The 21,732-nt window shown below is 35.6% G+C and overlaps 2 protein-coding genes across 2 annotated transcripts; both read right to left on the minus strand.

The window, feature by feature from the left end:
• Nucleotides 1-5,768: 5,768 nt before the first annotated feature.
• LOC122307009 (ATP-dependent Clp protease ATP-binding subunit CLPT1, chloroplastic) lies at nucleotides 5,769-9,933 on the minus strand. The gene is made up of 6 exons (XM_043119610.1): nucleotides 9,578-9,933; nucleotides 9,429-9,464; nucleotides 9,240-9,349; nucleotides 8,504-8,683; nucleotides 6,134-6,261; nucleotides 5,769-6,060 (listed from the first exon to the last, which is right to left on the minus strand). The coding sequence occupies exons 1-6, from the start codon at nucleotides 9,832-9,834 to the stop codon at nucleotides 6,028-6,030; spliced, it is 744 nt and encodes a 247-aa protein (XP_042975544.1). The 5' UTR covers nucleotides 9,835-9,933; the 3' UTR covers nucleotides 5,769-6,027.
• An 8,468-nt stretch (nucleotides 9,934-18,401) lies between these two features.
• On the minus strand, nucleotides 18,402-18,968 carry LOC122306189. Its single transcript, XM_043118628.1, has 2 exons — nucleotides 18,664-18,968; nucleotides 18,402-18,456 (listed from the first exon to the last, which is right to left on the minus strand). Exons 1-2 carry the CDS (start codon nucleotides 18,966-18,968, stop codon nucleotides 18,402-18,404), a joined length of 360 nt encoding a protein of 119 aa, XP_042974562.1.
• Between the last annotated feature and the right edge of the window lie 2,764 nt (nucleotides 18,969-21,732).

The raw sequence follows: 21,732 nt of genomic DNA on the forward strand, positions 1-21,732 counted from the left end.
CTTTGGATAGGATTACACGCACATTTATCATATCAGCCTTCGAGCTCCATGGGATTCCCAGCTGGACTTCCTTGAAACCGACGAAATTTTGCCGCTAGTTTCGGCACTGGGTGGTGGAACACGATTTGGTCGGAAAGCTTGCCGACCAAGATTCAAGATCGAGTCCAAGCTTTCCTCCATCTGTGATGGCATCCTCACCCAATCCTTGGCTGGCTCCTTCCCTCTCTCTCTATCTTCTTTCTCTGCAACTTTTCACCTGTATAAAGAGATTTGACAACGACAGAAAGCTTTCTCATGGATATGTATATGTAGAGAGAGAAACAGAGATCGAGATGGCAAAAAACAAAGCATATAGAGGCCATATCTTAGTGGTGGAGATCCACTGGGTTCCGATAAAGGAGCGCAACAGAGGCGTCCAATTTCGGTGATAGGGGTTGCGCGACCATGAGTTGTGGTGATGTGGAGGTTACGTCGTTTGCAGGAGTTACTGCGAAGGAGATGATGTCGTGTGAGGAGTTCTCTTCAACGTGTTTGCTGGCCTGCTGGGCTTATACCATCCATATGCTGGAACTAGACAATTGGACGAAGCTTCCAGAATGAACAGGAGCCCATCCGAGTGGGCCTACCAGCGTTTCCTCCAGGCTGAGAGCTTCTCTTTCAACTCTCTCGGCTTACCGCCCAACCTCAACTAGTAAGGGAGGGGTGAAAAGAGAGAGAGGGGCTGTGAGGTGGTGTTGGCTTGAGGAAGAAAAAGTCTCCTTCCTCTGTATTTTGTGAATTCCAAGCATCATACTCCAAAAGCAAGCCTGTCGCAACTTTACCACTGTACACCGACTCACTTGGCCATTTTTTTTGGCCACCAACCACACTCTTCAAGGCAGCCACGTTGATTAAGATGAGCTACATAGTCCGGATAACCATTTAAAATATTTTCGTGAGCTGCTCCTTGACCATTTGACATGTTTACTTGTTGGATTATACTTGTTAGGGCGGCTAGCTAAATAGTTGGACTTTTCTTAATTCTCCTTGATCATTTGACATGTTTACTTGTTGGATTATGCTTGTTAGGGCGGCTAGCTAGATAGTTGGACTTTTCTTGACAGTTTTTGAGCATTAAGTAGAGTTGGTAACACACGCAAAAGGCCCTCACATGATAAGGTCCTCATGGAGAGCTGCACGAGGCTCTGATGATCTTGAAGTTAGTGATCTTTTACTTTAAATAAGTTTTTCAATATATTATTTACAATCCCTAAGGTGAGTATTAATGATTATATTCATTATTATTACTTGATAAATTATATGTTTATTCACATAGTTTACATCTCAAGTTATATTTATGGTGAATTAAAATTAGTATAATTTACATTTCAATTATATTTGTGATTAATTTTTATTCACATAATTTATATACAAGTTTTATTTATTTTGTATACTTGTTATGAATTATTAATGATATGATTCATCTTGGAATAAAAATGGAACAAAAGCTCATTATGATTAATACACCTGAAGTTGCATAATTGAAATTGCGTAGAGAAAAGCTACTAAAAAATATATGTTTAAAATGAATGCCTCGAATGTACTCCTGAAGTAGCAATATCGAGTGTAAAAGTTTACAATATATTCTAAATTTACATCTGGTCTTCTAGTGGCTGAGCAAAATAATGAATATTTTGTTAACTACCAGCTTTCTCTTTGAGATGATATTATACAATTATTGAATCAAATATTATGATGCATAAAAAGTGATATGATTTAAAATATTTGTATCTTTTCATGATTATCTTGATCATCCAAAATCAATTACGATAAGTTGAATAAATTTTCATATGAACGTACATAAAAAAACCAGAAGATTCTTTTACTATAAAGTCTTACTACCAGGAATGGAAAGAAAAATTTATTAAAAGCAAAAAAAATGAAATAATTCGACGTTATCTTGATTATCATAGGTGAACTAGAAGTTTAGATGATAATTAAATTATGGATGCAATAAGATAACAATGTATCATATTCTATTTGCTAAAATCTCAGCGAGGATTGAAGTCCCTATAGGACAATTAAGAAATTTAGCAGTCTAATGAACATAAGATATGTCTAAAAACATGTGAGACATATTAATACAAAATATAAAGCATTTCGAAAGAGAAAAGCACAAATAATTTGGTGCTCCTGAAGAGGTCGTACCCACAAAATAAGTAATAAAGTCCATCCAAATTTTATGTATAAAATTCTCTCATATAAACTCTTGAAGAGTATAAATCTCCTCAAGAGTATCTCCTGAAGAGGTTTTTCAGAAAATGTCTTCCCTTGAAGAGAGACAGGTACCTGAAAATAATGAGATCTCGATACATTTCATGAATATTAGAGAAATTCTGTATAGAAATAAAACCGTTGTCGACAACGTATTTCCATATAAGATGACAATTGACATTATCAGAAATAATGATAAAAGTGAATCAAGAACTGTCAAAAAATATCGACGTAAAAATATTGGTCAAATTTGAAAGAAACAATTCCTGTATAATTGATATCACTAGTAAAATATGATGCATATGGACTCATAGTCCAAACACCTAAAGAGGTGATGCTTGTTGAATATCAGTGGGTATTTATATAAAGGAAATGAAAATGTGATATATAAATCATAGGTCAGTTTCTCACAGACAATTACTGCAGAATTAATATCACTAATAAAATGTGATATATATGGACTCGAAGTCCAAACACCTAAAGAGGTGATATTTGTTAAATATCAATGGATATTTATATAAATGATATAAAATGTCTGAAACTTTTAATTTGAAAATGCGATATAGAAATCACAAGTCGGTTTCTCGCAAAAACAATATTGATATGTTTTTAAAGTGGTTGAAATTATATTGAGGTTTTTATTAGCTTGAAAGTTACCGAGAGTTTGGATATGCATAATTAACTGGATATTTATATGAATCATTGGATCATGACATATATATGAAAATCCTTGAAGCATATAAAATGCCTGAAACTTCTGATCTGAATATATCCAGAAATATGTATTATATCAAGTTTCAAAAATTCTTATATGATCTAAATGAGTTATTGTCAATATATTTTCAGTATCTATATTAATTTCCATTGCAGTTTATATAAATGATTTAAATGTCATTGAGACTCCAGAAGAACTTATGAAAACTGCACATATTTTAAATATAAATTTGAAACCCTTGCGGTTTCAAGTGGGAGATGAATGATATTATTAATTCTGAAATATCATCTCTTAAAAGTAATTAATATTTCATATTCATATTACGATTTTGTAAGAAGTGTGCATTATTAAAAGGAGAAACAAATAGAGCACACAGAATATCTATTAGAAGATAGAAACACAAATATTAATATTTGTGAAATATTATTTTATTATATCGAAGAAAAATTACAGAAATTTGAGGCACTTCGCCTCATTCTTTAAACGCTCTTATTTTTCAAGAATCTGCATGACATCCTTATCTAAATGAGTAGGTAATCGAAAAAAAGATTTAAGCAAAAATTTTAAATTTCTATTCTCTTACTTTATTGCTCTTATCTTCATGTTGAACTCCAAAATAAGTCGCTGAAAGATAGAAATATTCTCGTGGAGTTTGTCAACCCCACAAGTTTTGGATTGCAGTCGCTAAGAAAATGCGACAATGGATGATGAGTATCGGGTACCGAAACTCACAAACTCATAGATAACTTCATTATCTGACTTATTAGTCATATCATTATTGTATTGCATTATAGCATCTGTGGTAGAAGCAGAAACAGCTGATGAACGAGGTGCATAATACCTTATATATTGGCTATGAGAAGATTGCTGAGCCATTGCAGAGTAAGAATGCAGAAATAGATTACAGAGTAAGAATGCAGTATAATTACAGAAAAGTGAAGAAGATAAGATGCAAATGAAGATGAGCTGAATATCTCTTTTATAGAGAAAATTATGACAAAGCATCTTTATTGCTTCACAGCATTTCTCGTGAAACATCTCTCTACAAGAGACAAGAGATGTAGCATCATAAATCTGCAGTGCCTGACAGCTACAGAAGAGATGAAAAATCATGTGGTGCTTAACTGGTCTAAAAAGCTGGCCACCGTTTCTGTTGAAAAAGAGGTTAGTAGTTTAATTTTAATGACTTCTCCACTAACTATGTTATTTACAAGAACTCCAGAAGAGCACAACTCCAGAAGAGTAGTGAATTTAATAATCTTGAGTCAATATGGTGAATTTGTTTACCAAAATATTATCAACTATATCATTTAAAGAGTTGGTACACAATATTAAGATGTATTAACGCAAAGACCTTTCACTATAAAGTATTGAAACACTTTTATATGGACAAAACTCATCCCCTGAGTACTTCAATGGTTGCTCGATCATTTGATGAGCAGAAAGATCAATTTGTGATTATTTTTGGATCAAGTCCACAATTAGTTAGATATACAGATGCAGATTATCTTTCAGATCCACACAAGAAGATCATTGTAATTCAAAAATAGAAATGTGAAATTGATGTAAACAAGATACGGTCAAGTAATAATCTGGCACATTTATTCACTAAAACATTACCAACTGCAACATTTAAGAAGATTGTGCAGAACATTGGAATGCAGATACTTGAAGACCTATTATCATGCACTTTTTAAGGAAAGTAATGTCTTGAAGACTTGTGTTGATTGTACTCTTTTTTCTTCACTAAAATTTTATCCCACTGGATTTTCCTTTGCAAGATTTTAATGAGGCAATCTTAAAGCACTTGGCAGTACACATGAATATCGTATTATTTTTCTTTCGCTATTAGTTTTTTCCCACATGATTTTTCATTGACAAGGTTTTAACGAGGCATATTCTTTAAATATGGTCATCCAAAGAGGAATTGTTATAAACCAACTTGTATTGTATGACTACATTTAGCCGTCGTAATTGACCAAATCGTAATCGTCAATTAAAACTTTTGTACCCCTATATATATGGGTGTTTTTAAGTTCAAATTACGGATCAATATGAATAACAAGAACTTCTCTCTCGTTCTCTCTCTTTATCTTTTAAGATTTTCTCTCTTTTCATTAGATTTACATCAATTTTTTTATTTTTTATTTTCTTTTCTACAAGTCGAAGGTCAAGCAGCTGGTTATTAAGAGGAAGAATCTCTTGGGTTAAAGGGGTCAACGGAGAAATATTGGGAGTTTACATGTAACTGGGAGAAAGCACCGTTAATGTGTGTTTCTTTTGAGAGGGTTTTGCGACAATGAAGTAGACGAACCAGTTCTATACGTGAAAAGAAATAATAGAAAAGTGGATTGGGGGAGAGAGAGAGAGAGACGGGTTTTCCTTATTTTATAGAGCGAGAGAGAGGAAGCGTTTGGTAGAAGGATAAAATAGAATAGAAAACAAGTGATCAGGTACATGCAGGTCTATGAATCATTTTGCTAAAACCCATACGTGGTAGTATCTCATTTGCTGGTGTAGAAACGGGTGTCACACCCGACTGACCCCTAGCGTCACCCGGCCGGTTATACTAGTCTTCTTATGCAACTCTGGTTCTGCGCAAACTGAGTGTGCTTTCAGCGAACACAACAAAGAGTGAAAAAAAAAATCTATACAGAAGAATGTAAGGCCATTTCAAAGGTTCTACTAATGTTTTACCATCCAAAAGAGAAATTTCGTTACAACAGATATTAGAACATCGGTGAAGACTATGCTATTGAGACACAGATAGGGAGAAAAATTAAACGTCAAGGAGAACATCTATCAATAAAAAGTTAACCAGCCTAAGATTCTGGATTCTGCAAAATTCTCCAAAATTCCTTGTTTCAAAATTTGCAAATGTTAAGTTTTAACCACCTTCGGGTAAGTTCAGAAATACATTGGGTATAAATAAGAAATCCATCACTGGAACAACTTCTTTCTCAATAAGAAACTCCGCCTGGAAGCAATGCCCTCAGGAGATGTATGAAAGGTCCAAGCAACAAGCAAGTAGAACTCGGAAAGAAAACCTTGAAACATCCCTACTTATGGGTCAAAACAAAATCCTCATTGATCTGCATGAACAAAAATTCCATTAATTGCGTACGAAGAAGGCTAGCAGCTCACCACCAAAGTTTTACTACTTACAGATTTGGCAAGCTCTTTGGCTTTCTCATCATCAAAACCAAGAGAGGCCATGATCTTGTGTCCTGCTGAATCTTTTTCGGACCAAATTCCAAGGAGCAGATATGAAGTTGTTATCTCGCCATCTTCTCCTGCATTCACCGTTAAAGAATGAAACACAATTGTCACAGGCAGCAAGATACAGATCTCCAGGTGTGCTCCATAGTACAGACGTTTGGTGTTTGATATAGTATGTGTGCATTACAACTATACTTATCAAAAAAAAAAAAAAGTGTGCATTACAACTATAAGTTCTATGCCACGCAGGATAGATTAAACAGGCCATTTATATGCCTCACAATGTGAACATATAAAGAGCTGTTATTTAAAAAATCTCAACATATGTGACTGAGTATATGGCCCCAGATGGAGTGGGTTGGCCAAAAGAATTCTTGCAATCAAGCACTTTCGAAGAAAATTAAAGCGTGCCAAAAAACTGCAGTGTTAACGTGTCTTTAACAAGGTTTAAAGGGCCACTGCAATTAGGAAAGGTGTAGTGGCTATTGTGACGGTATATGGCCCTAAATGATTCTTGCAACAAACCCTGTGAACAAGTATGCTTTTTTTCTTGGTCCTTTTTATAGGTAACTTTGTTGTTGTTGGAATGGATAGCTTGGATATTTGAACAATAAACTCTTAGGTTTTATAATCCCTCAACCTTACCAATGGCCCTTGGGCCAAATGGTATCACCCCTAGTCCTTAGTGACCATGAGGTCCATGGTTGGGGGTTCAAACCTGGAGTGGGATTTGTGCCTGAACCGACCATTTTAAAGGCGACAAAACGGCCCGACCCAACCCGAATAAAATAAGACCAGGTCGAACCCGTATATCTGACCTTTTGTTAGAAGCCCTAGATGGAAGAGACGTAAAGGAGACAACAATTCCTTGCCCTAATTGTATGAGTCTATCATTACATCACTCTGTTCTTGCATTAATCTAGCCTATCGTTCTGGTGAGTGCGTGAGTATTTTCTAGGTAGGAGCCTAACATCTTGACCAACCAAAAAAAACCTACCCTTTCTGCTTTTGCACATCGATGAAGTCGACGAGGCATAATCACTTTCTTCATTCTTTCTTGTGGCGGCTGTGCCAAACGACCCTATGCCACTCGACGAAGGCAAAAAACAAAGAGATCGAATACAACAGTTTTTCAGGCGTCTTTAATCTCTCTCTCTCTCTCTCTCTCCCTTACTGATTGATCTCGGATTAAAATCACATGGAAGGGGCTTCCAAAGATGAACCAATTCTCCACTTCTCCTAGCATCTGCAGATCTGTCTTCTTTATGAACTCGATGCAGTCGGCAACGACGTTACCTCTGATCCTAGTGATGCAAAGGCTGCTCTTTGATTTTTTGGGCCTTGCAGACGAGGTGGAACCAGATCTGCTTGGCACAACACAAATACCCATTTGCACAACACGCCAATGGGTTGCAAATATGAGAGATGTTGCTTATGACGCTGAGGAGAAGGAATGCTTGGAGCGGTAGTCAATGATGGGAAGAGAGAGAGAGAGGGGGGGGGGGGGGCTAGGGTTTTGCTGGAGAAAGTGAGAAAGTGGAAGCCAGTGGCCTAGTGGGTTTATCGGGTTTCGTCTGATAGCCAGTGGGTTGAACCTGTATCTAATTTCAACCCGAAATGTATCGGGCGGGTTGGGAGGGTTTCGCCGATGGGTAGGGCCCAACACTTTTTTTGCACAGGCCTACTACTAAGGCAGTAGTCCCTCAAAGAATTCCTTAACCTTACCTGGTCACGACTTAGTCGATATAGAAAATTGATGATTCCAACAAAATTAGATGGCACACAATAGTCTCAGTAAAACACAAATTAAGTCCATGATGTACACCTTGACTCTCAACTGTGATCAGAGCAAGCTTGCTTAAAGAACACCAAAAAATGAATGATAATTTGGACAATTTCTGAAATATTTAAACTATACTCAAAATAAACAAAAAATTTACACAACCTCCTACTATTCACACAACCTCCACACACCACACTTTTTTTAATTTTTATTATTTTTTTCTTTTATCAAATATTTAATATATGAATAATGAATAGAAAAATTGAATTAATTTAAAAAGAATAAACTCAAAAAAAATTTTAAAAAATATTAAAAATTTGAAAAAAAAGTGGTCTGTGGAGGTTGGGAGGTTGTGTAGCATTGCTCTAAATCTTGCAATAAGCAAGCCATCATAGTATATTATCTATTCTAAAAGAACAAAAGATCGTAAAAAATTGTAAGATATGTTCAAACTCATATTATCAGAAAAATTCAATACTATATAATCATGACAACCAGTCTAACCCAGCAATAAAAGAGAAACAAAGGACTACCTGACTTCAATTTCTCATCAACAGCCCAATCAAGGGCTCTCTGAGCCTGTTCGGTCAGTGGAGGATGCTCAGGGCTGAAATAGTACATATCAGATTTTCCTAGAAACTTTACTGTTTCTTCTCGCACCTTAAAAAGTGTAATTCCATTAGCCCTCAAGAACTTTGCAGCTATACTTGTTCCTGTGAGAAGATTATAAAAAAAATAAAAAAAATAAAAAAAATAAAAAATTAGAGAACAAGAGCCAGTAAACGATCATCAAAGAACATTTCTAGTACAGCAAAGCATACGGTAGCCAATGATAGAGGCACCAGGAAAGTTTATAAATGAAAGTAATCCCTGGCTTTTAATTCAAGTTTAACCTCTAGCTTCAGCTCCTTTGACTATGTAGTTAGTACAGAGCTAATATCAGAACTCACCACAGCCACTAGCCAAACTCGGTCAACCTTTTCAATGCTAAACTCAGACCGAGCTCAGTGTTCTTCGAGTTAAACAAACCAAACTTGAGTATGGCATTCCTGAAACTACTCATTTATCGTTCATGAATGCAGATTATAAAACTTAGCTTTTTTTTATAAGTGCAGATTATAAAACTTAGTTTCCCTCAACTATGGCTACAATTCGACATTTAGCGAAGAAACTCATCCTCTGACCTCAATCCCGAAGCCAGCTAGTCTCGCAGCTTGAAAGCAAAATAAAAACTGAAAACAACCTTAAGAATAGACCAAAATCACTAACCCTCGACCAAAATCCCCATTAGAAGCGCTTCCGTCCCAGTAGTCGGATACTTGAGCTTTCTTGCCTCCAGTTTCCCCATAGCAAACGACTTTATAGCCCTCGCAGACCATCTAATCATTGGCCGAAGCCCAAACCATTAAACCACAAACTACAGACACGCACGCAAATACAAATTTGAAGCTCACTCACTTTGGGGTTTTATCAGAAGAAGCCCTTTCTGGTTTACTGAAAAAAAAGAGGCAAACAAATCATTTCCACGTATCACTCCCACTAGGTCTATATGCAATACATCCAAACATACATAAATTTATATACATATTCAGGGCATTCGGACATACAGAGTAGGAAGACTAAGGAGCACCGTGGCGAAGGCCGGACGATGCTTAGAAACGAAACGTTGCGAACTCAAGGACCGAATCGAGAGCTTCCTTCCAGTGAAAGGAGTCGTTAAATTATGAGGTTTGGGACGCCGGAGAAGAATGGAAAAAGAAAAAGGAGAAGGAGAAGGAGAATCGGTATCGGTAGCATTTCTGTGGCAGGATTGCGAGTTGCGGTATGAGATTATTGGGAGCCCTGAGAGCGTGTGGGAAGCCATTCTGCTTGCCACCCGATGACAAAACCCTAGCGGATTGAAAGGCCGTTTGTTTCAGAGGAGTTTGGGATTGATCATTCGTTTGGATAATAATATTTGTTTTTTTGGAACATGAGATTAAAATATTGTTATAGTATAATTTATATATTAATATTAATAATATTAAATATTTTATTATATTTTATTTAAAAATTTAAGAAAATCTAATGATTAAATCAGTTGAAATGATTTTTGAAAATAAATAAAATTTTATTGTTTGAGTATTTTAATTTTTTTAATATAATAATTATAGAAATGATTATTAATAAAATTATAGATTTTTTTAATGGTTAATATCATTGTCACTGTCTAAAATCTGTGATATTGCTTCAGCAAATTTTTTCAAATCTTTTTTACTGGTAACTGATGCTAATTGAACCTGAAATCTGCAGACATTTTATATCATGTATATAAATATTTATTGATATTTAATAAAAATCACATTTTTAAATATTTAGACTTCAAGTCCATATTTATCACATTTTACTAGTGATATCAATTCTGCAGGAATTGTTTGTGAGAAACTGACTCGTAATTTATATATCACATTTTTATTTCCTTTCTATAAATACCCACTAACATTCAACAAGTATCACCTCTTTAGGTGTTTGGACTATAATTCCCGATGCATCATATTTTACTAGTGAATCAATTCTGCAGTAATTATTTCTTTTAAATTTGGCCAATATTTTACATCGGTATTCTTCGACGGTTCTTGATTCACTCTTTCCATTACTTCTGGTAATGTCAATTGCCATCTTATATGGAAATACGTTGTCGACAACGATTTTATTTCTATCTATAATTTCTTCAATATTCATGAAATGTATCGAGATCTCGTTATTTTCAGGTACTTGTCCCTCTTTAAGGAAATACATTTTCATGAAAAACCTCTTCAGGAGGTACTCCGTACTCTTCAAGAGGTTTATACTCTTGAAGAGTTTATATGGGATAATTTTATACAAAAAATTTGGATGGACTTTATTACTTGTTTTGTGGGTATGGTTTTTTCAGGAGCACCAAATTATTTGTGCATTTCTCTTTTGAGATATTCTATTTTTTGTATCAATAAGTCTCACATGCCTTTAGACATGTCTTATGTTCATTAGACTGCTGAATTTCTTAATTGTCCTACAAAGACTTCAATCCTCGCTGGGATTTTAGCAGATAGAATATGAGACATTTTTATTTTATTGCATCCATAATTTAATTATTATCTAAACTTCCAGTTCACATATGATAATCAAGATAACGTCAAGTTATTTCATCTTATTTGTTTCTAGCAAATTTTTCTTTCTACTTCGGGTGGTAAGACTTTATAGTAAAAGAATTTTCTATTTCTTTTATAGACGTCCATATGAGAATCATTCGACTTATCGTAATTAATTTTGGATGATCAAGATAACCATGAAAAGATACAAATATTTTGAATCATATCACTTTTGATGCATCATAATATTTGATTTAATAATTGTATAATATCATCTCAAAGAGAAAGCTGATTTTCCAATACAAGCTTCTAGCCTGAAAGCTAGTAGCACTCGATATTGCTATTTCAGGAGCACATTCGAGACATTTATTTTAAATATATCATCAATAATTTATAACAAGTATAAAAAGAATAAATAAAACTTGTATATAAATTATGTGAATAAAAATTAATCACAAATATAATTGAAATGTAAATTTTGAAAATTTTAATTCATCATAAATATAACTTGAGATGTAAACTATGTGAATAAATATAGAATTTATCAAGTAATCATAATGAATATAATCCTTAATATTCACCTTAAGGATTGCAAATAATATATTGAAAAACTTATTTGAAATAGAAGACTACTATCTTCAGTATCATCAGAACTTTCATGCACTTTAAAAATTAGTAAGATTGAAAAAAATCACGGTATATAGCTCCTGTCTGAAAAATTAATAGAAACTATTAGTCAATCATAAAAAAAAAAAATTACCACTGTTTCGCATAAAGAGGGGACCATCCGACTGTTATTGTAATAATAGACGTAAGTAAACAAGTTAAAAATAAAAAAAATTTCGTCTGGGGACATGGATAGAATCACCCCGTAAAGATGTCTCATTTATCCATCAATGGTTAGACTCCTCGTTGTCAAAATTATGGACACGCAAATCAATACACTTCTTTCAAGTAGATGCCATAATTGCTCCTGCATAGGCTACCTACTAACAAGTCATTTTTAGAATAAGTCTAAGAAATTGTATGTTGCTACTTTAATAAAGCTACGACCACCTACTAACAAGTCATTTCTAGAATAAGTCTAAGAAATTGCATGTTGCTACTTTAATAAAGCTACGGCTATGCCCTCCTAGGACTGTTCATACGGGCCAGATTTTATCCAGCCCGGCCCGGAACCCGGATAACCGGGTGTCCGGTTATGGGTTTCGGCCCGGATTTGACCCGGGCCGAAACCCGTATTATTAAAACCGGCTCAATCCGGGCCGGTTATGGGTATTATACCCCGGATACCGGATTTAAACCCCGGTACCCGGTTTATATATATAAAAAAACTTTGTGATTCTCATCTCTCTCTCTCTCTCTCTCTCTCTCTCTCTCTCTCTCTCTCTCTCTCTCTCTCTCTCTCTCTCTCTCTCTCTCTCTCTCTCTCTCTCTCTCTCTCTCTCTCTCTCTCTCTCTCTCTCTCGTCCGAGCGCCGAACGTAACCCTAGCCTTCGCCCTCAAGCTTCGCCGCCGCCGGCGGACTTTAGATAAGTAGTCTCTTCTCTCTCTCTCTCTCTCTCGATCGATCCGACAAAGAATGTACATGTGCTATTTTTTGTTAGATCTGAATGTATATTTTTTTTCAAGTTTTTGAGATCTGCTATTTACGTTAGATCTGAATGTATCTTTTTTTTTAATGGGTTTTTTATGGTCAAGTATGTGCTAGCATCTCTCTTCAAGTTCAGATCTGTTTTTGTTTATCTGTTTGGTTGCTGGGAAAACGAGGGGAAAGAAATACTTTTTTGTTTATCTGTTCAAGTTTAGATCTGTTTTTGTTTATCTGTTCAAGCATTTTTCACATGGGTTTCGTTATTTCATAACATATAGTATCTAGGCTTCTATTAACTTTCGTACCTACGATATACTTGCTTTACCCGCTTGATTGTTGAAGTGAGGCCATGTGATGCTGTTATATGTTTGGTGGTATAAAGTATATGCTGTCATGAGTTTGATAGATCTTAGGAAACATGAAGAAAAATCCAGAGTCCTTGATGTTGATTACAGTGATGAATAATTTAAATCCATTTAAATTTTCTCTATTAGGAGATTAGATCTTTTATACATGTTCATGTGCTTATACCTTAGGATGTAATGAGGAGAATAATAGATATGCTTTGATGTAATCTGCACAAAATTTATATGGCCAAATGAAAAATACAACAGGTGTTTTTATAATGAGAAAATACAATGGGTGAATATTATAAAATAGAAAGCATAATGGATCAATAAACAGCATAAAAAATAGGTTGTTTTTCTTGGCTTGAAAAGTGTGGATATATATTTTTTCGGCTATGACTGGCTTGATAATTCTTCAGCAATTATGAAACTTGATTCAAATGTTAATTGGCTTGTTTCTATGGTGAGAATTACATATCTAATTGGGAGTTAATTGGGAGGGCTAGGGCTTTGGAAGATTTCCCGATCGATCGTATCGGCGGCCTTAAGGATGATATATCGGGATCGTATCGGCGGCCTTAAGGATGATATGGGTGTTTTCATGAGAGGCGTCTAGATCAATTGAAGATAATGGAATCGACACTTTTTGAAGACTTTATAGATCATCAGCTTTTATGTGGGGATATAACATAAAGTAGTAGATATATATAATTACGATATGCTTGCTCTTTCGGTTGAAGGCAGGACATGCCCATCGCCAATCATTATTCCAGTTTAGCTAAGCAATGTTGTTGGTCACGAGTCTCGACTCATCTCCCCCACCCACTGTTATTCTCTCTTTTCCATCCTCCTCCTCCTATATATCCACTTCAGAATTTTGCAGTACTGGCAAATCCAAGAATTTATTTACCTTCAGGCGAATGAAATTCTTGTAACTAAAATAATAATACTAAATACTATAAGTAGGACTCCTACCATTTTATTTTATCGGCATTATTTCGGGTATCTTTAATTCCCTTCCAAAAATTAAAAGTTAGAGGATTAGATGGATTGCAAAAGAAAGAAGCCAACTTTGTTTTATTTCACTCATAAATTATGCTTGTTCAGCCAACCATATCTCTACCCATGGATTTATTCAAGTTTTTGTTTTTTGCAGGATCTCTTTCGGTCCAATCACTTGAAGTTGCTATTTGGTGTGGAAATTAAATAATTGATGGAAATGCATCTGATTTTGTAATTTATATATTGTAATTTATATCTTGTAATTTTATATTTTGTAATGTATATATAGCAAATAATGGAATATGTAGTGGATTGCATTATGATGCATGCATAGATGAATGTTGGATTTTTATTTTTATTTTTTTTTAGATGCATCTAGTATTTTTAGAAAACAAATATTATGCTTTGACTATGTTTTTATGACTATATTTTTTTCTATGTGTATTTGGTCATCTTTGACTATGTTTTGCATCAAACAAATGAAACATGCATAGCTACATGTTTATTTTTTTGTTTTTCAACCTCTAAAGTGCACAATCAAATTTATTTTTTTGATTTTTATAAAAAAATTAGAACTACGTGTGAAAATATTGTATATACATTTAGGCTTTTAATACGGGTATTAAAAAAAAAAAACCGGGTTCAATCCGGAACCCGAAATCCGGGTTTTGAAAAATCCGGATTCATCCGGGTTTCGGCCCATTTATGACTTGGATTAATCCGGTCCGGGCTCCGGCCCAGATTTGAAATCCGGGTTCCGGTTTGGGTCTACCCGGATTTCCAGGTCGGAACCCGGATGAACAGGCCTATGCCCTCCTACCATTTTACATAAATTAATGTGCAAAAGTCATACTTTTTAAAAGCCTCATGAACTTGTTAGAAAGAGATAAAGAAAGCTAAGGTGAATCGGGGAAACCAACGTTAGTGGATCAGGGAAAAATTCTAAGATGTCATGCGGCTTTTTCCAACAACCAATTTTTGACTTTTATCATTATTTGACTTGTCGTCTTCCAGCAATTGATCAACGTAGTCGATTTCTGCCATAGCAGAGGTGTCTCCCACCTACCTTTCTCGTTTTTATGCTACATGTATCTGTGAAGGGAGAAGTCGGTGTGGGGTTCTTCTCGCCGCCTAATCGGAAGGGGAAGGGAATCCAACCTGATTGGGTGAGATAGGGCTGAATGTCCTCAACGAATTGTAATCACTCCATTCAAGAGCCTCGTTCTCACTCTTCTTTACTCTGATTTGATCGTGCTCCTCCTTGAGCTGAGCTAGAGCAAGAGGTGTCTCGGTGAGGAAATTGACGGCAAGAGTCATTATAATAGAGGTTGTTTCATAGCCCTGTAATCTTTGAAGATCTCCTCAACAGTTTGGGTTTCGTTTTCTCAAGTGGGTCGGTATTCCACGAGATCTACAAGGACAATCTTCGAAAGCGAGAGAAGGATTCGGAGAACTAGATCGAGGGAGAACCGAGAGCTCACCACACGCCAAATCGGGACCAGAGATCCCATTCACGAACGGTTCCGATCGTTCTAAGACTCTAGACCGATCTCTGCTTCGGCTTCATTTACTCCGACGCTGTTTAGGGCACCTCCGACGTCGGATGGGTTGAAGAGGTGGTCCTCGTCGCCGATCTGGTTCTTCCTCATCTCGTCCGCACTAGATCGGCGTGCTCCATCACACAATCGGGTTGCCCGATTTCTCTCAATAGCTCAGGTGTTTATCATCATCCGATCTTGGAACTCGAAAATCTGAAGGGGGAGAATTTCAACAGAAAACAACAATGGAGAGGAATCGTGCTGATAACGTGTTATGAATCTTTCAAAAGAGAGAGAAAGAGATAAAGCTCAGAGAGGTTGAGAGAGAACGAGAGAGGTTATGATCTTATTCATTGTAATCTGAACTTAGAAACACCCATATATATATAAGGGTACAAAAGTCTTAATTAACGACTACGACTTGGTCAATTACGACGGCTAAATGTGGTCATACAATACAAGTTGGTTTATAACAAAATTCTTATATTTTTCTAAATAAACTTTAAGATTTGTAAACATAACGTAGCTATAATTTAATTAATTTTTAAAATAAAGAAAAGATCGCGACAAACTCATCCATTTTCCTGAGATGCGAGAAGACATTCAGCTCCTCCAAGAGATGGGCAGCATTCAACAAGGAGGGCGCTTACCTCCATGCTTTTATAAAAAGAGGCCCTCCAATTATGCGCAGTGGGTAAATAAGATTTACACATTTCAATGAGAGGGTGATACATATGTAGCCTAGCATAATTACGATAGGAACAATTACATCAAAATAAATCAAAATCAACTCTCTTTTCCACACTCAAGTCTCTCTCTCTCTCTCTCTCTCTCTCTCTCTCTCTCTCTCTCTCTCTCTCTCTCTCTCTCTCTCTCTCTCTCCTCAAGTTAGAATTGAGATTTCTTAACAATCTACATGATTAGTTTTATCAAGTAACTTTCGCCAATGACTCAACTTATCTTCAAGAATTTATCTGTAAAACATGTTCAATTTGTTGTAATAATGACCTACGAAAAGAGATATAAGTTGCAAAATACCTATACTTCCTCATTAGAAGATCCTCTGATACAAACACAAAGCTCAGCTTGCAAATACCCTACTTGTTGTCTCATTTTTAGTACCTCATTCGACATGAGATCCCTCTTGACCTTTTCAATGATAAAACATAGGAGTTATATACATGGCACATTACTATCGAGAACAATTTTTGTTTGCATTTCTCAAAGATGAAAAGGAACTGGAAAAAAATAAGAAATAAAAAAGAATGAAAGATAGATAGAAAGAAAGAAGAGTCAATCCAAAATACTTATAACAAACTTATTTTAGATGTTGCGGTCTTGATTTTTTTTATGAGAGATGCGATGAAACAAGCTTACAAGAGGCTTTGCGAAGACGAAATAGTTCCGAGCTTGAGAGGAGAGAGAACCCATAAAGATAGAGGAAGCGATTGTGGAAAGGAAGAGAATAGCTGAGGAATGAGAAAGAGAGAGAGACTTTAGGAGGGAAAGAACAAAAAATAGATTATTTCCTCATTCTATTGTAAATAATGGATACCACTTATGTGTCTAATTTTTATCCATTTTGAAATTTTTCTCTTTTATAAAATCTCACCCACCCCACTCCAAACACTCAAAAAGAAAAAAAAATCTTCCCCATTTTCTTTTTATTTAAATTTATTTTAAGATATTATTATTTCATTATTATCAATTTTTAATTCTAAATTATAACTTGACCATTAAATTTTTAAGATATAATTTTTCTTTTAATAATTTGAAAAAAAGAGAGGAAATTTTCATGTCAATGTAAGCTAAAAAGAAGGGGAAAAAAAAAAAAACAAGCTTAAAAAACTCTTAGAATATTCATTTTTGTAAGTAATAATTCATATTTGGCTCTTAAAACATGAATGGAAAGAATCTAGGCTAACTTAAAAGACCGAACGTTCTCCAATTCATTTACGATTTTGCACATAAATTTGACCTTAAAAGTAATAAATGCTGATTTAATTAAATCAATCATATTCTATTATATAACAACGACGAGGATTTTAACAAAACTTAAAAATTTAATAGAAACATATAGTAACTTATAATCTGGAAATGAAAGAAATAAAATTTAATAAATAAACTAGCTGGTGATCCTCCCATATATTACAGGAAATGATTTGTCTACAAGGACTATCACTAGCGAATTAATGTTTTCTTCAGTAACTAGGGTGTCTATCTCCTCCTCAATCTAAATTACGTCAACAGAGCCACTAGATGAGGAGGAGGATGCTGGTGGAGAAAACCAAGATTCTAGAGGAGGATAAGGAAGTGAGTCAAAAAAGGAAAAGAAAACTGAGAAGTTGGGCTCCTAGTCCGATGAGCGCAACTAGAAGATTCGCACTTAGCAGAGGGACTGGTGAAATCCCATATCCCTAGAGTCGACAATAGTGGAAGAAGCTAGAGTGAATGTAGTCAAGGCATCTTCCATCTCTTGGTGAGTGGTCACTAAAGGGATTTTCTCATTTCTGTCTTGGCAAGGTAAGGAGTTTTGGACCATCGTTGTCTTTAACATTCACTATAGGGCTTCTTCCCTTTAAGGTTTAAATAAGGGTCTACTACAACACTTTTTAAAAAAAAAAAAAAAAAATAAGAGTCAATGCCCCATGTCTAAGAGTGACTAATTCTCAATCTTATTAATTACCCTCATTTGTGATGGAGGAAAAATGTGGTACAATCATGGACTCCTGAGGGTTACAAACAATATTCAATAAGACCCAATTGTGTGAACCCGCGGAATTGGTGCCCATCACCCAAACCCCGGAGTCAAAATATTAAAATCGAAACTTGAATACAAACTAGACCCAGAAGCAAACAAACAGAAGTAAAACAGACAAATTTGCAATGAAGTACCTGCAAAATAGAGTTAGTGCACACAAGATAATAAAGCAAATCAAAACGAGCCGAGACATAATAAAAACCGAGGACTGCACTATCGCCAATCACCACTACATTGGACCCTTGCATCGAAGAGTTGGAAGACCCCATTTATCCACTCTAACCAAATCATGCAATGGAGAAGGCATGCCTGTCATGTGAGTCCATTTAGCATCACCTTACCTTGCACCAAATCTGGCTAACCAATCGGCAGCTACGTCACCTTCCCTGAAAATATGAGAGGTTGTGAAGTTCATCTGAAGAAGCAGAGCTTGAAGCTCCTCCCAATAGTCCTCTAAGTACCATATGCCACATCGATAGTGTTGCCACCAAGAAAGGATCACCCTAGAGTCAATTTCAATGTTTACCGAATGAAAATGCATTCGCTTGCAGTGCATGACACCCTCCAACAAGGCCATCAATTCAGCACAGGTACTAGAGCCATAGCCAAGATTAACAGAGAAGGCTAGCAGTAAGGAGCCGTGCATGTCCCCGAATCACACCTTCTACCCCCGAAGATCCTGGGTTTTCGAGACTACTACCATCTGTGTTGAGTTTTACTCAATCCTGAGAAGGCTTTGTCCATGAAATGAATTGAATTTGATGTTGCTGAGGTGGAATTGGAGGAATGCTTAAACTATGTAAAATGTATCTATCAGTTTGAGTAAACTTCTACACTCATGAAATGCCATGGCTAATCACGCCAATCTAGTGTTTGATAGAATGCCACACTTGAACTGAATCTAAAATGCCTTCCATACACGCTGAGCACCTTCGCTCCCATAGTTTCCATGATATAATTGAAGGCAACAAGCCCAGAATAATCCCAGTGTGAGATGAATTGAAAGCATGTCGAAACCAACTAAGAGTAGTTTCATGCCATGTTCTACCAATCGGCAAGCCCAATAAAGAACTACATTTCTTCCATACCTTAGCTGCAATCTCCCCAACAAAGAGGACATGATTCTGATATTCATGCCTACCTTGTTGGCAACAATCACATTTCGAAGTTAGAGGAATCCAAATTCTTCTAATTCTATCGTCCACAGCCAGAGCACCATGTCAGGCCTTCCACATAAGGACCAAAATTTTTTTTGGAAGCAATTTGTACCAAATCCACTTATGCCCCTCCAAAGTAGAACCTTTAACCCGAATACACTCCCAAGTTGATTTAGTGGTAAGCATACCACTCTCAGATTTAGTCCAGATTAACACATATACTCCTTCTTTACATTTAGCAAGCTCATTGAGGACACTATCAGTTGTTTCCATTCCCCCCATCCTATCTAATAAATCCACATTTCATCCATTGTCAAGATAACAATCCTTCACTTGTAAAAGAGGTTGCTCACCCACAGGAAAATTTACAGCAAGAGTCCGCTGATCCAACCACTTATCATACCAAAAGAAAACATGACCATCATTAATCTTCTATTTGGAGTTATTCAAAATGAGGGGAAGGCAATTAGAGATCATATGCCAAAATCTAGTACCCTTTTGAGGGCCTAATAGCAACAAAGGTCTATTCCCAATGTATATGGAGCGGAAAAAATTAGCCCAAAAAGAATCCTCGTGCATCAGTTTCCATGCAAATTTTAAATGGAGAGCTCTATGCATATCATCTAGATTTCTAATTCCCAAACCCCCTTCTACAGTAGGACAACAGATTTGATTTCAAGCAACCCATTTTCGCTTTCCTCTTCCTTTACTCTCTCCCCTCCCCCCCACCCCCCAAAAAAAAGAACTCAACAAATGATTTAAATAATAAATGATTGGCTTTGGGGACTTGCAAAACTGCAAAAGAATACAAAGCCATACTAGCAAGGACATGTCTCAGTTAAATATATCTCCCACCCACAGACAATAATCTCATTTTTCAATTGCTAATTTTCTTACTGACTTTCTTCACAAGTTCCTCCAAATCCACAATTTTAAGCCTCCCTAAAACTATGGGGACTCCTAATTATTTGGAAGGAAAAATACCCTTGGGAAAACCAGTAATTCTCTTTAGATGACGTTTACGAGTGATGGAAATTTTATTGGAAAAAAACATTGCAATTTTTTCTTTTCTATTTGATTGACCAGACCACTCCTTATATGTAGCCAAAATTTGCAAAAGACAACGGCTAGAATTCTAACCAGCATTAGTGAAAATAACCACGTCATCCGCATACATAAGTGAGATATCAAACAAGTGCCTTGAGGTTCAGAAAATTGGCCAGGTCTCTTTTCATCCACATTTTGCTTAATAAGTCTATATAAGACGTAAAAAAAAAAAAAAAAGTCTAGATAAGACTTTAAGGGGACAAAGGGTCCCATTGTCTCAACCAGCGACCACCTTTGAAAAAACCTTTAGTAATGCCATTCATCATGATAGAAAACCAAGGAGTAGAAATACATTCATTGATCAACGAACAGACTTGAGGAGAAAAACAAAAAGAGTGAAGAACCTCCAACAGGAAGGCCCAATTAACATGGTCATATGTCTTCGCCATATCCAATTTAAGCACCACGTTCCCCCCATCAACCTTCTTGTGAATAGAATGAACCATTTCCTGAGTAAGACTGATGTTCTCAAAAATACTTCTACCAAGGATGAATGCGCCTTGTTCCAGAGATATCATTTTAGAGAGAAGATGAGTCAAATGATTCACTATCACCTTCGAGTAGATTTTATAAAACACCATACAAAGGCTTATGGGTCTAAATTTATCAATCTCAAGATTAAAACGACATGAGAAGATGTATAAAATTTGGACAACTTACCTCCTTAGAAAAATTCCGAGATTGCGGCCATAACGTCAGGTTGAATAATATCCCAACATCTCTTAAATAATCCTGATCCAAATCCATACGGGCCCTGTGCACTATTAGAAGGGATAGAAACCAAAGCTTGGTGAACTTCAATAGAAAGAACAACACAAATAGCGTTACTATCGGCCATAGATATTGTTGAACCTAAGGTTTTAAGTTTTGTGTAATTATATATTTACACATGAATTTTGATGATAACAAATGAAATCAAAGAATAAATGAATCTCAAACTCAAATTGTCTATACAATAGAGTCAAGCACATCTAGGAGCCAAACATGAGCAAGAAGGGAATAAATTCACATTAAAGTCATAGAGTAATGTTGTAAATCTCTTAAAAATTTGAAATTAGGATTAAGATTCAAAATTAATATTTTATCATAAAACATTAAAATACATTTTCCACATGTGCATGAATATTTTGAAAATTAAATTTGAAA

The sequence above is a fragment of the Carya illinoinensis genome, chromosome 4 (genome assembly GCF_018687715.1).
Source record: "Carya illinoinensis cultivar Pawnee chromosome 4, C.illinoinensisPawnee_v1, whole genome shotgun sequence".
NCBI lineage: Eukaryota > Viridiplantae > Streptophyta > Magnoliopsida > Fagales > Juglandaceae > Carya > Carya illinoinensis.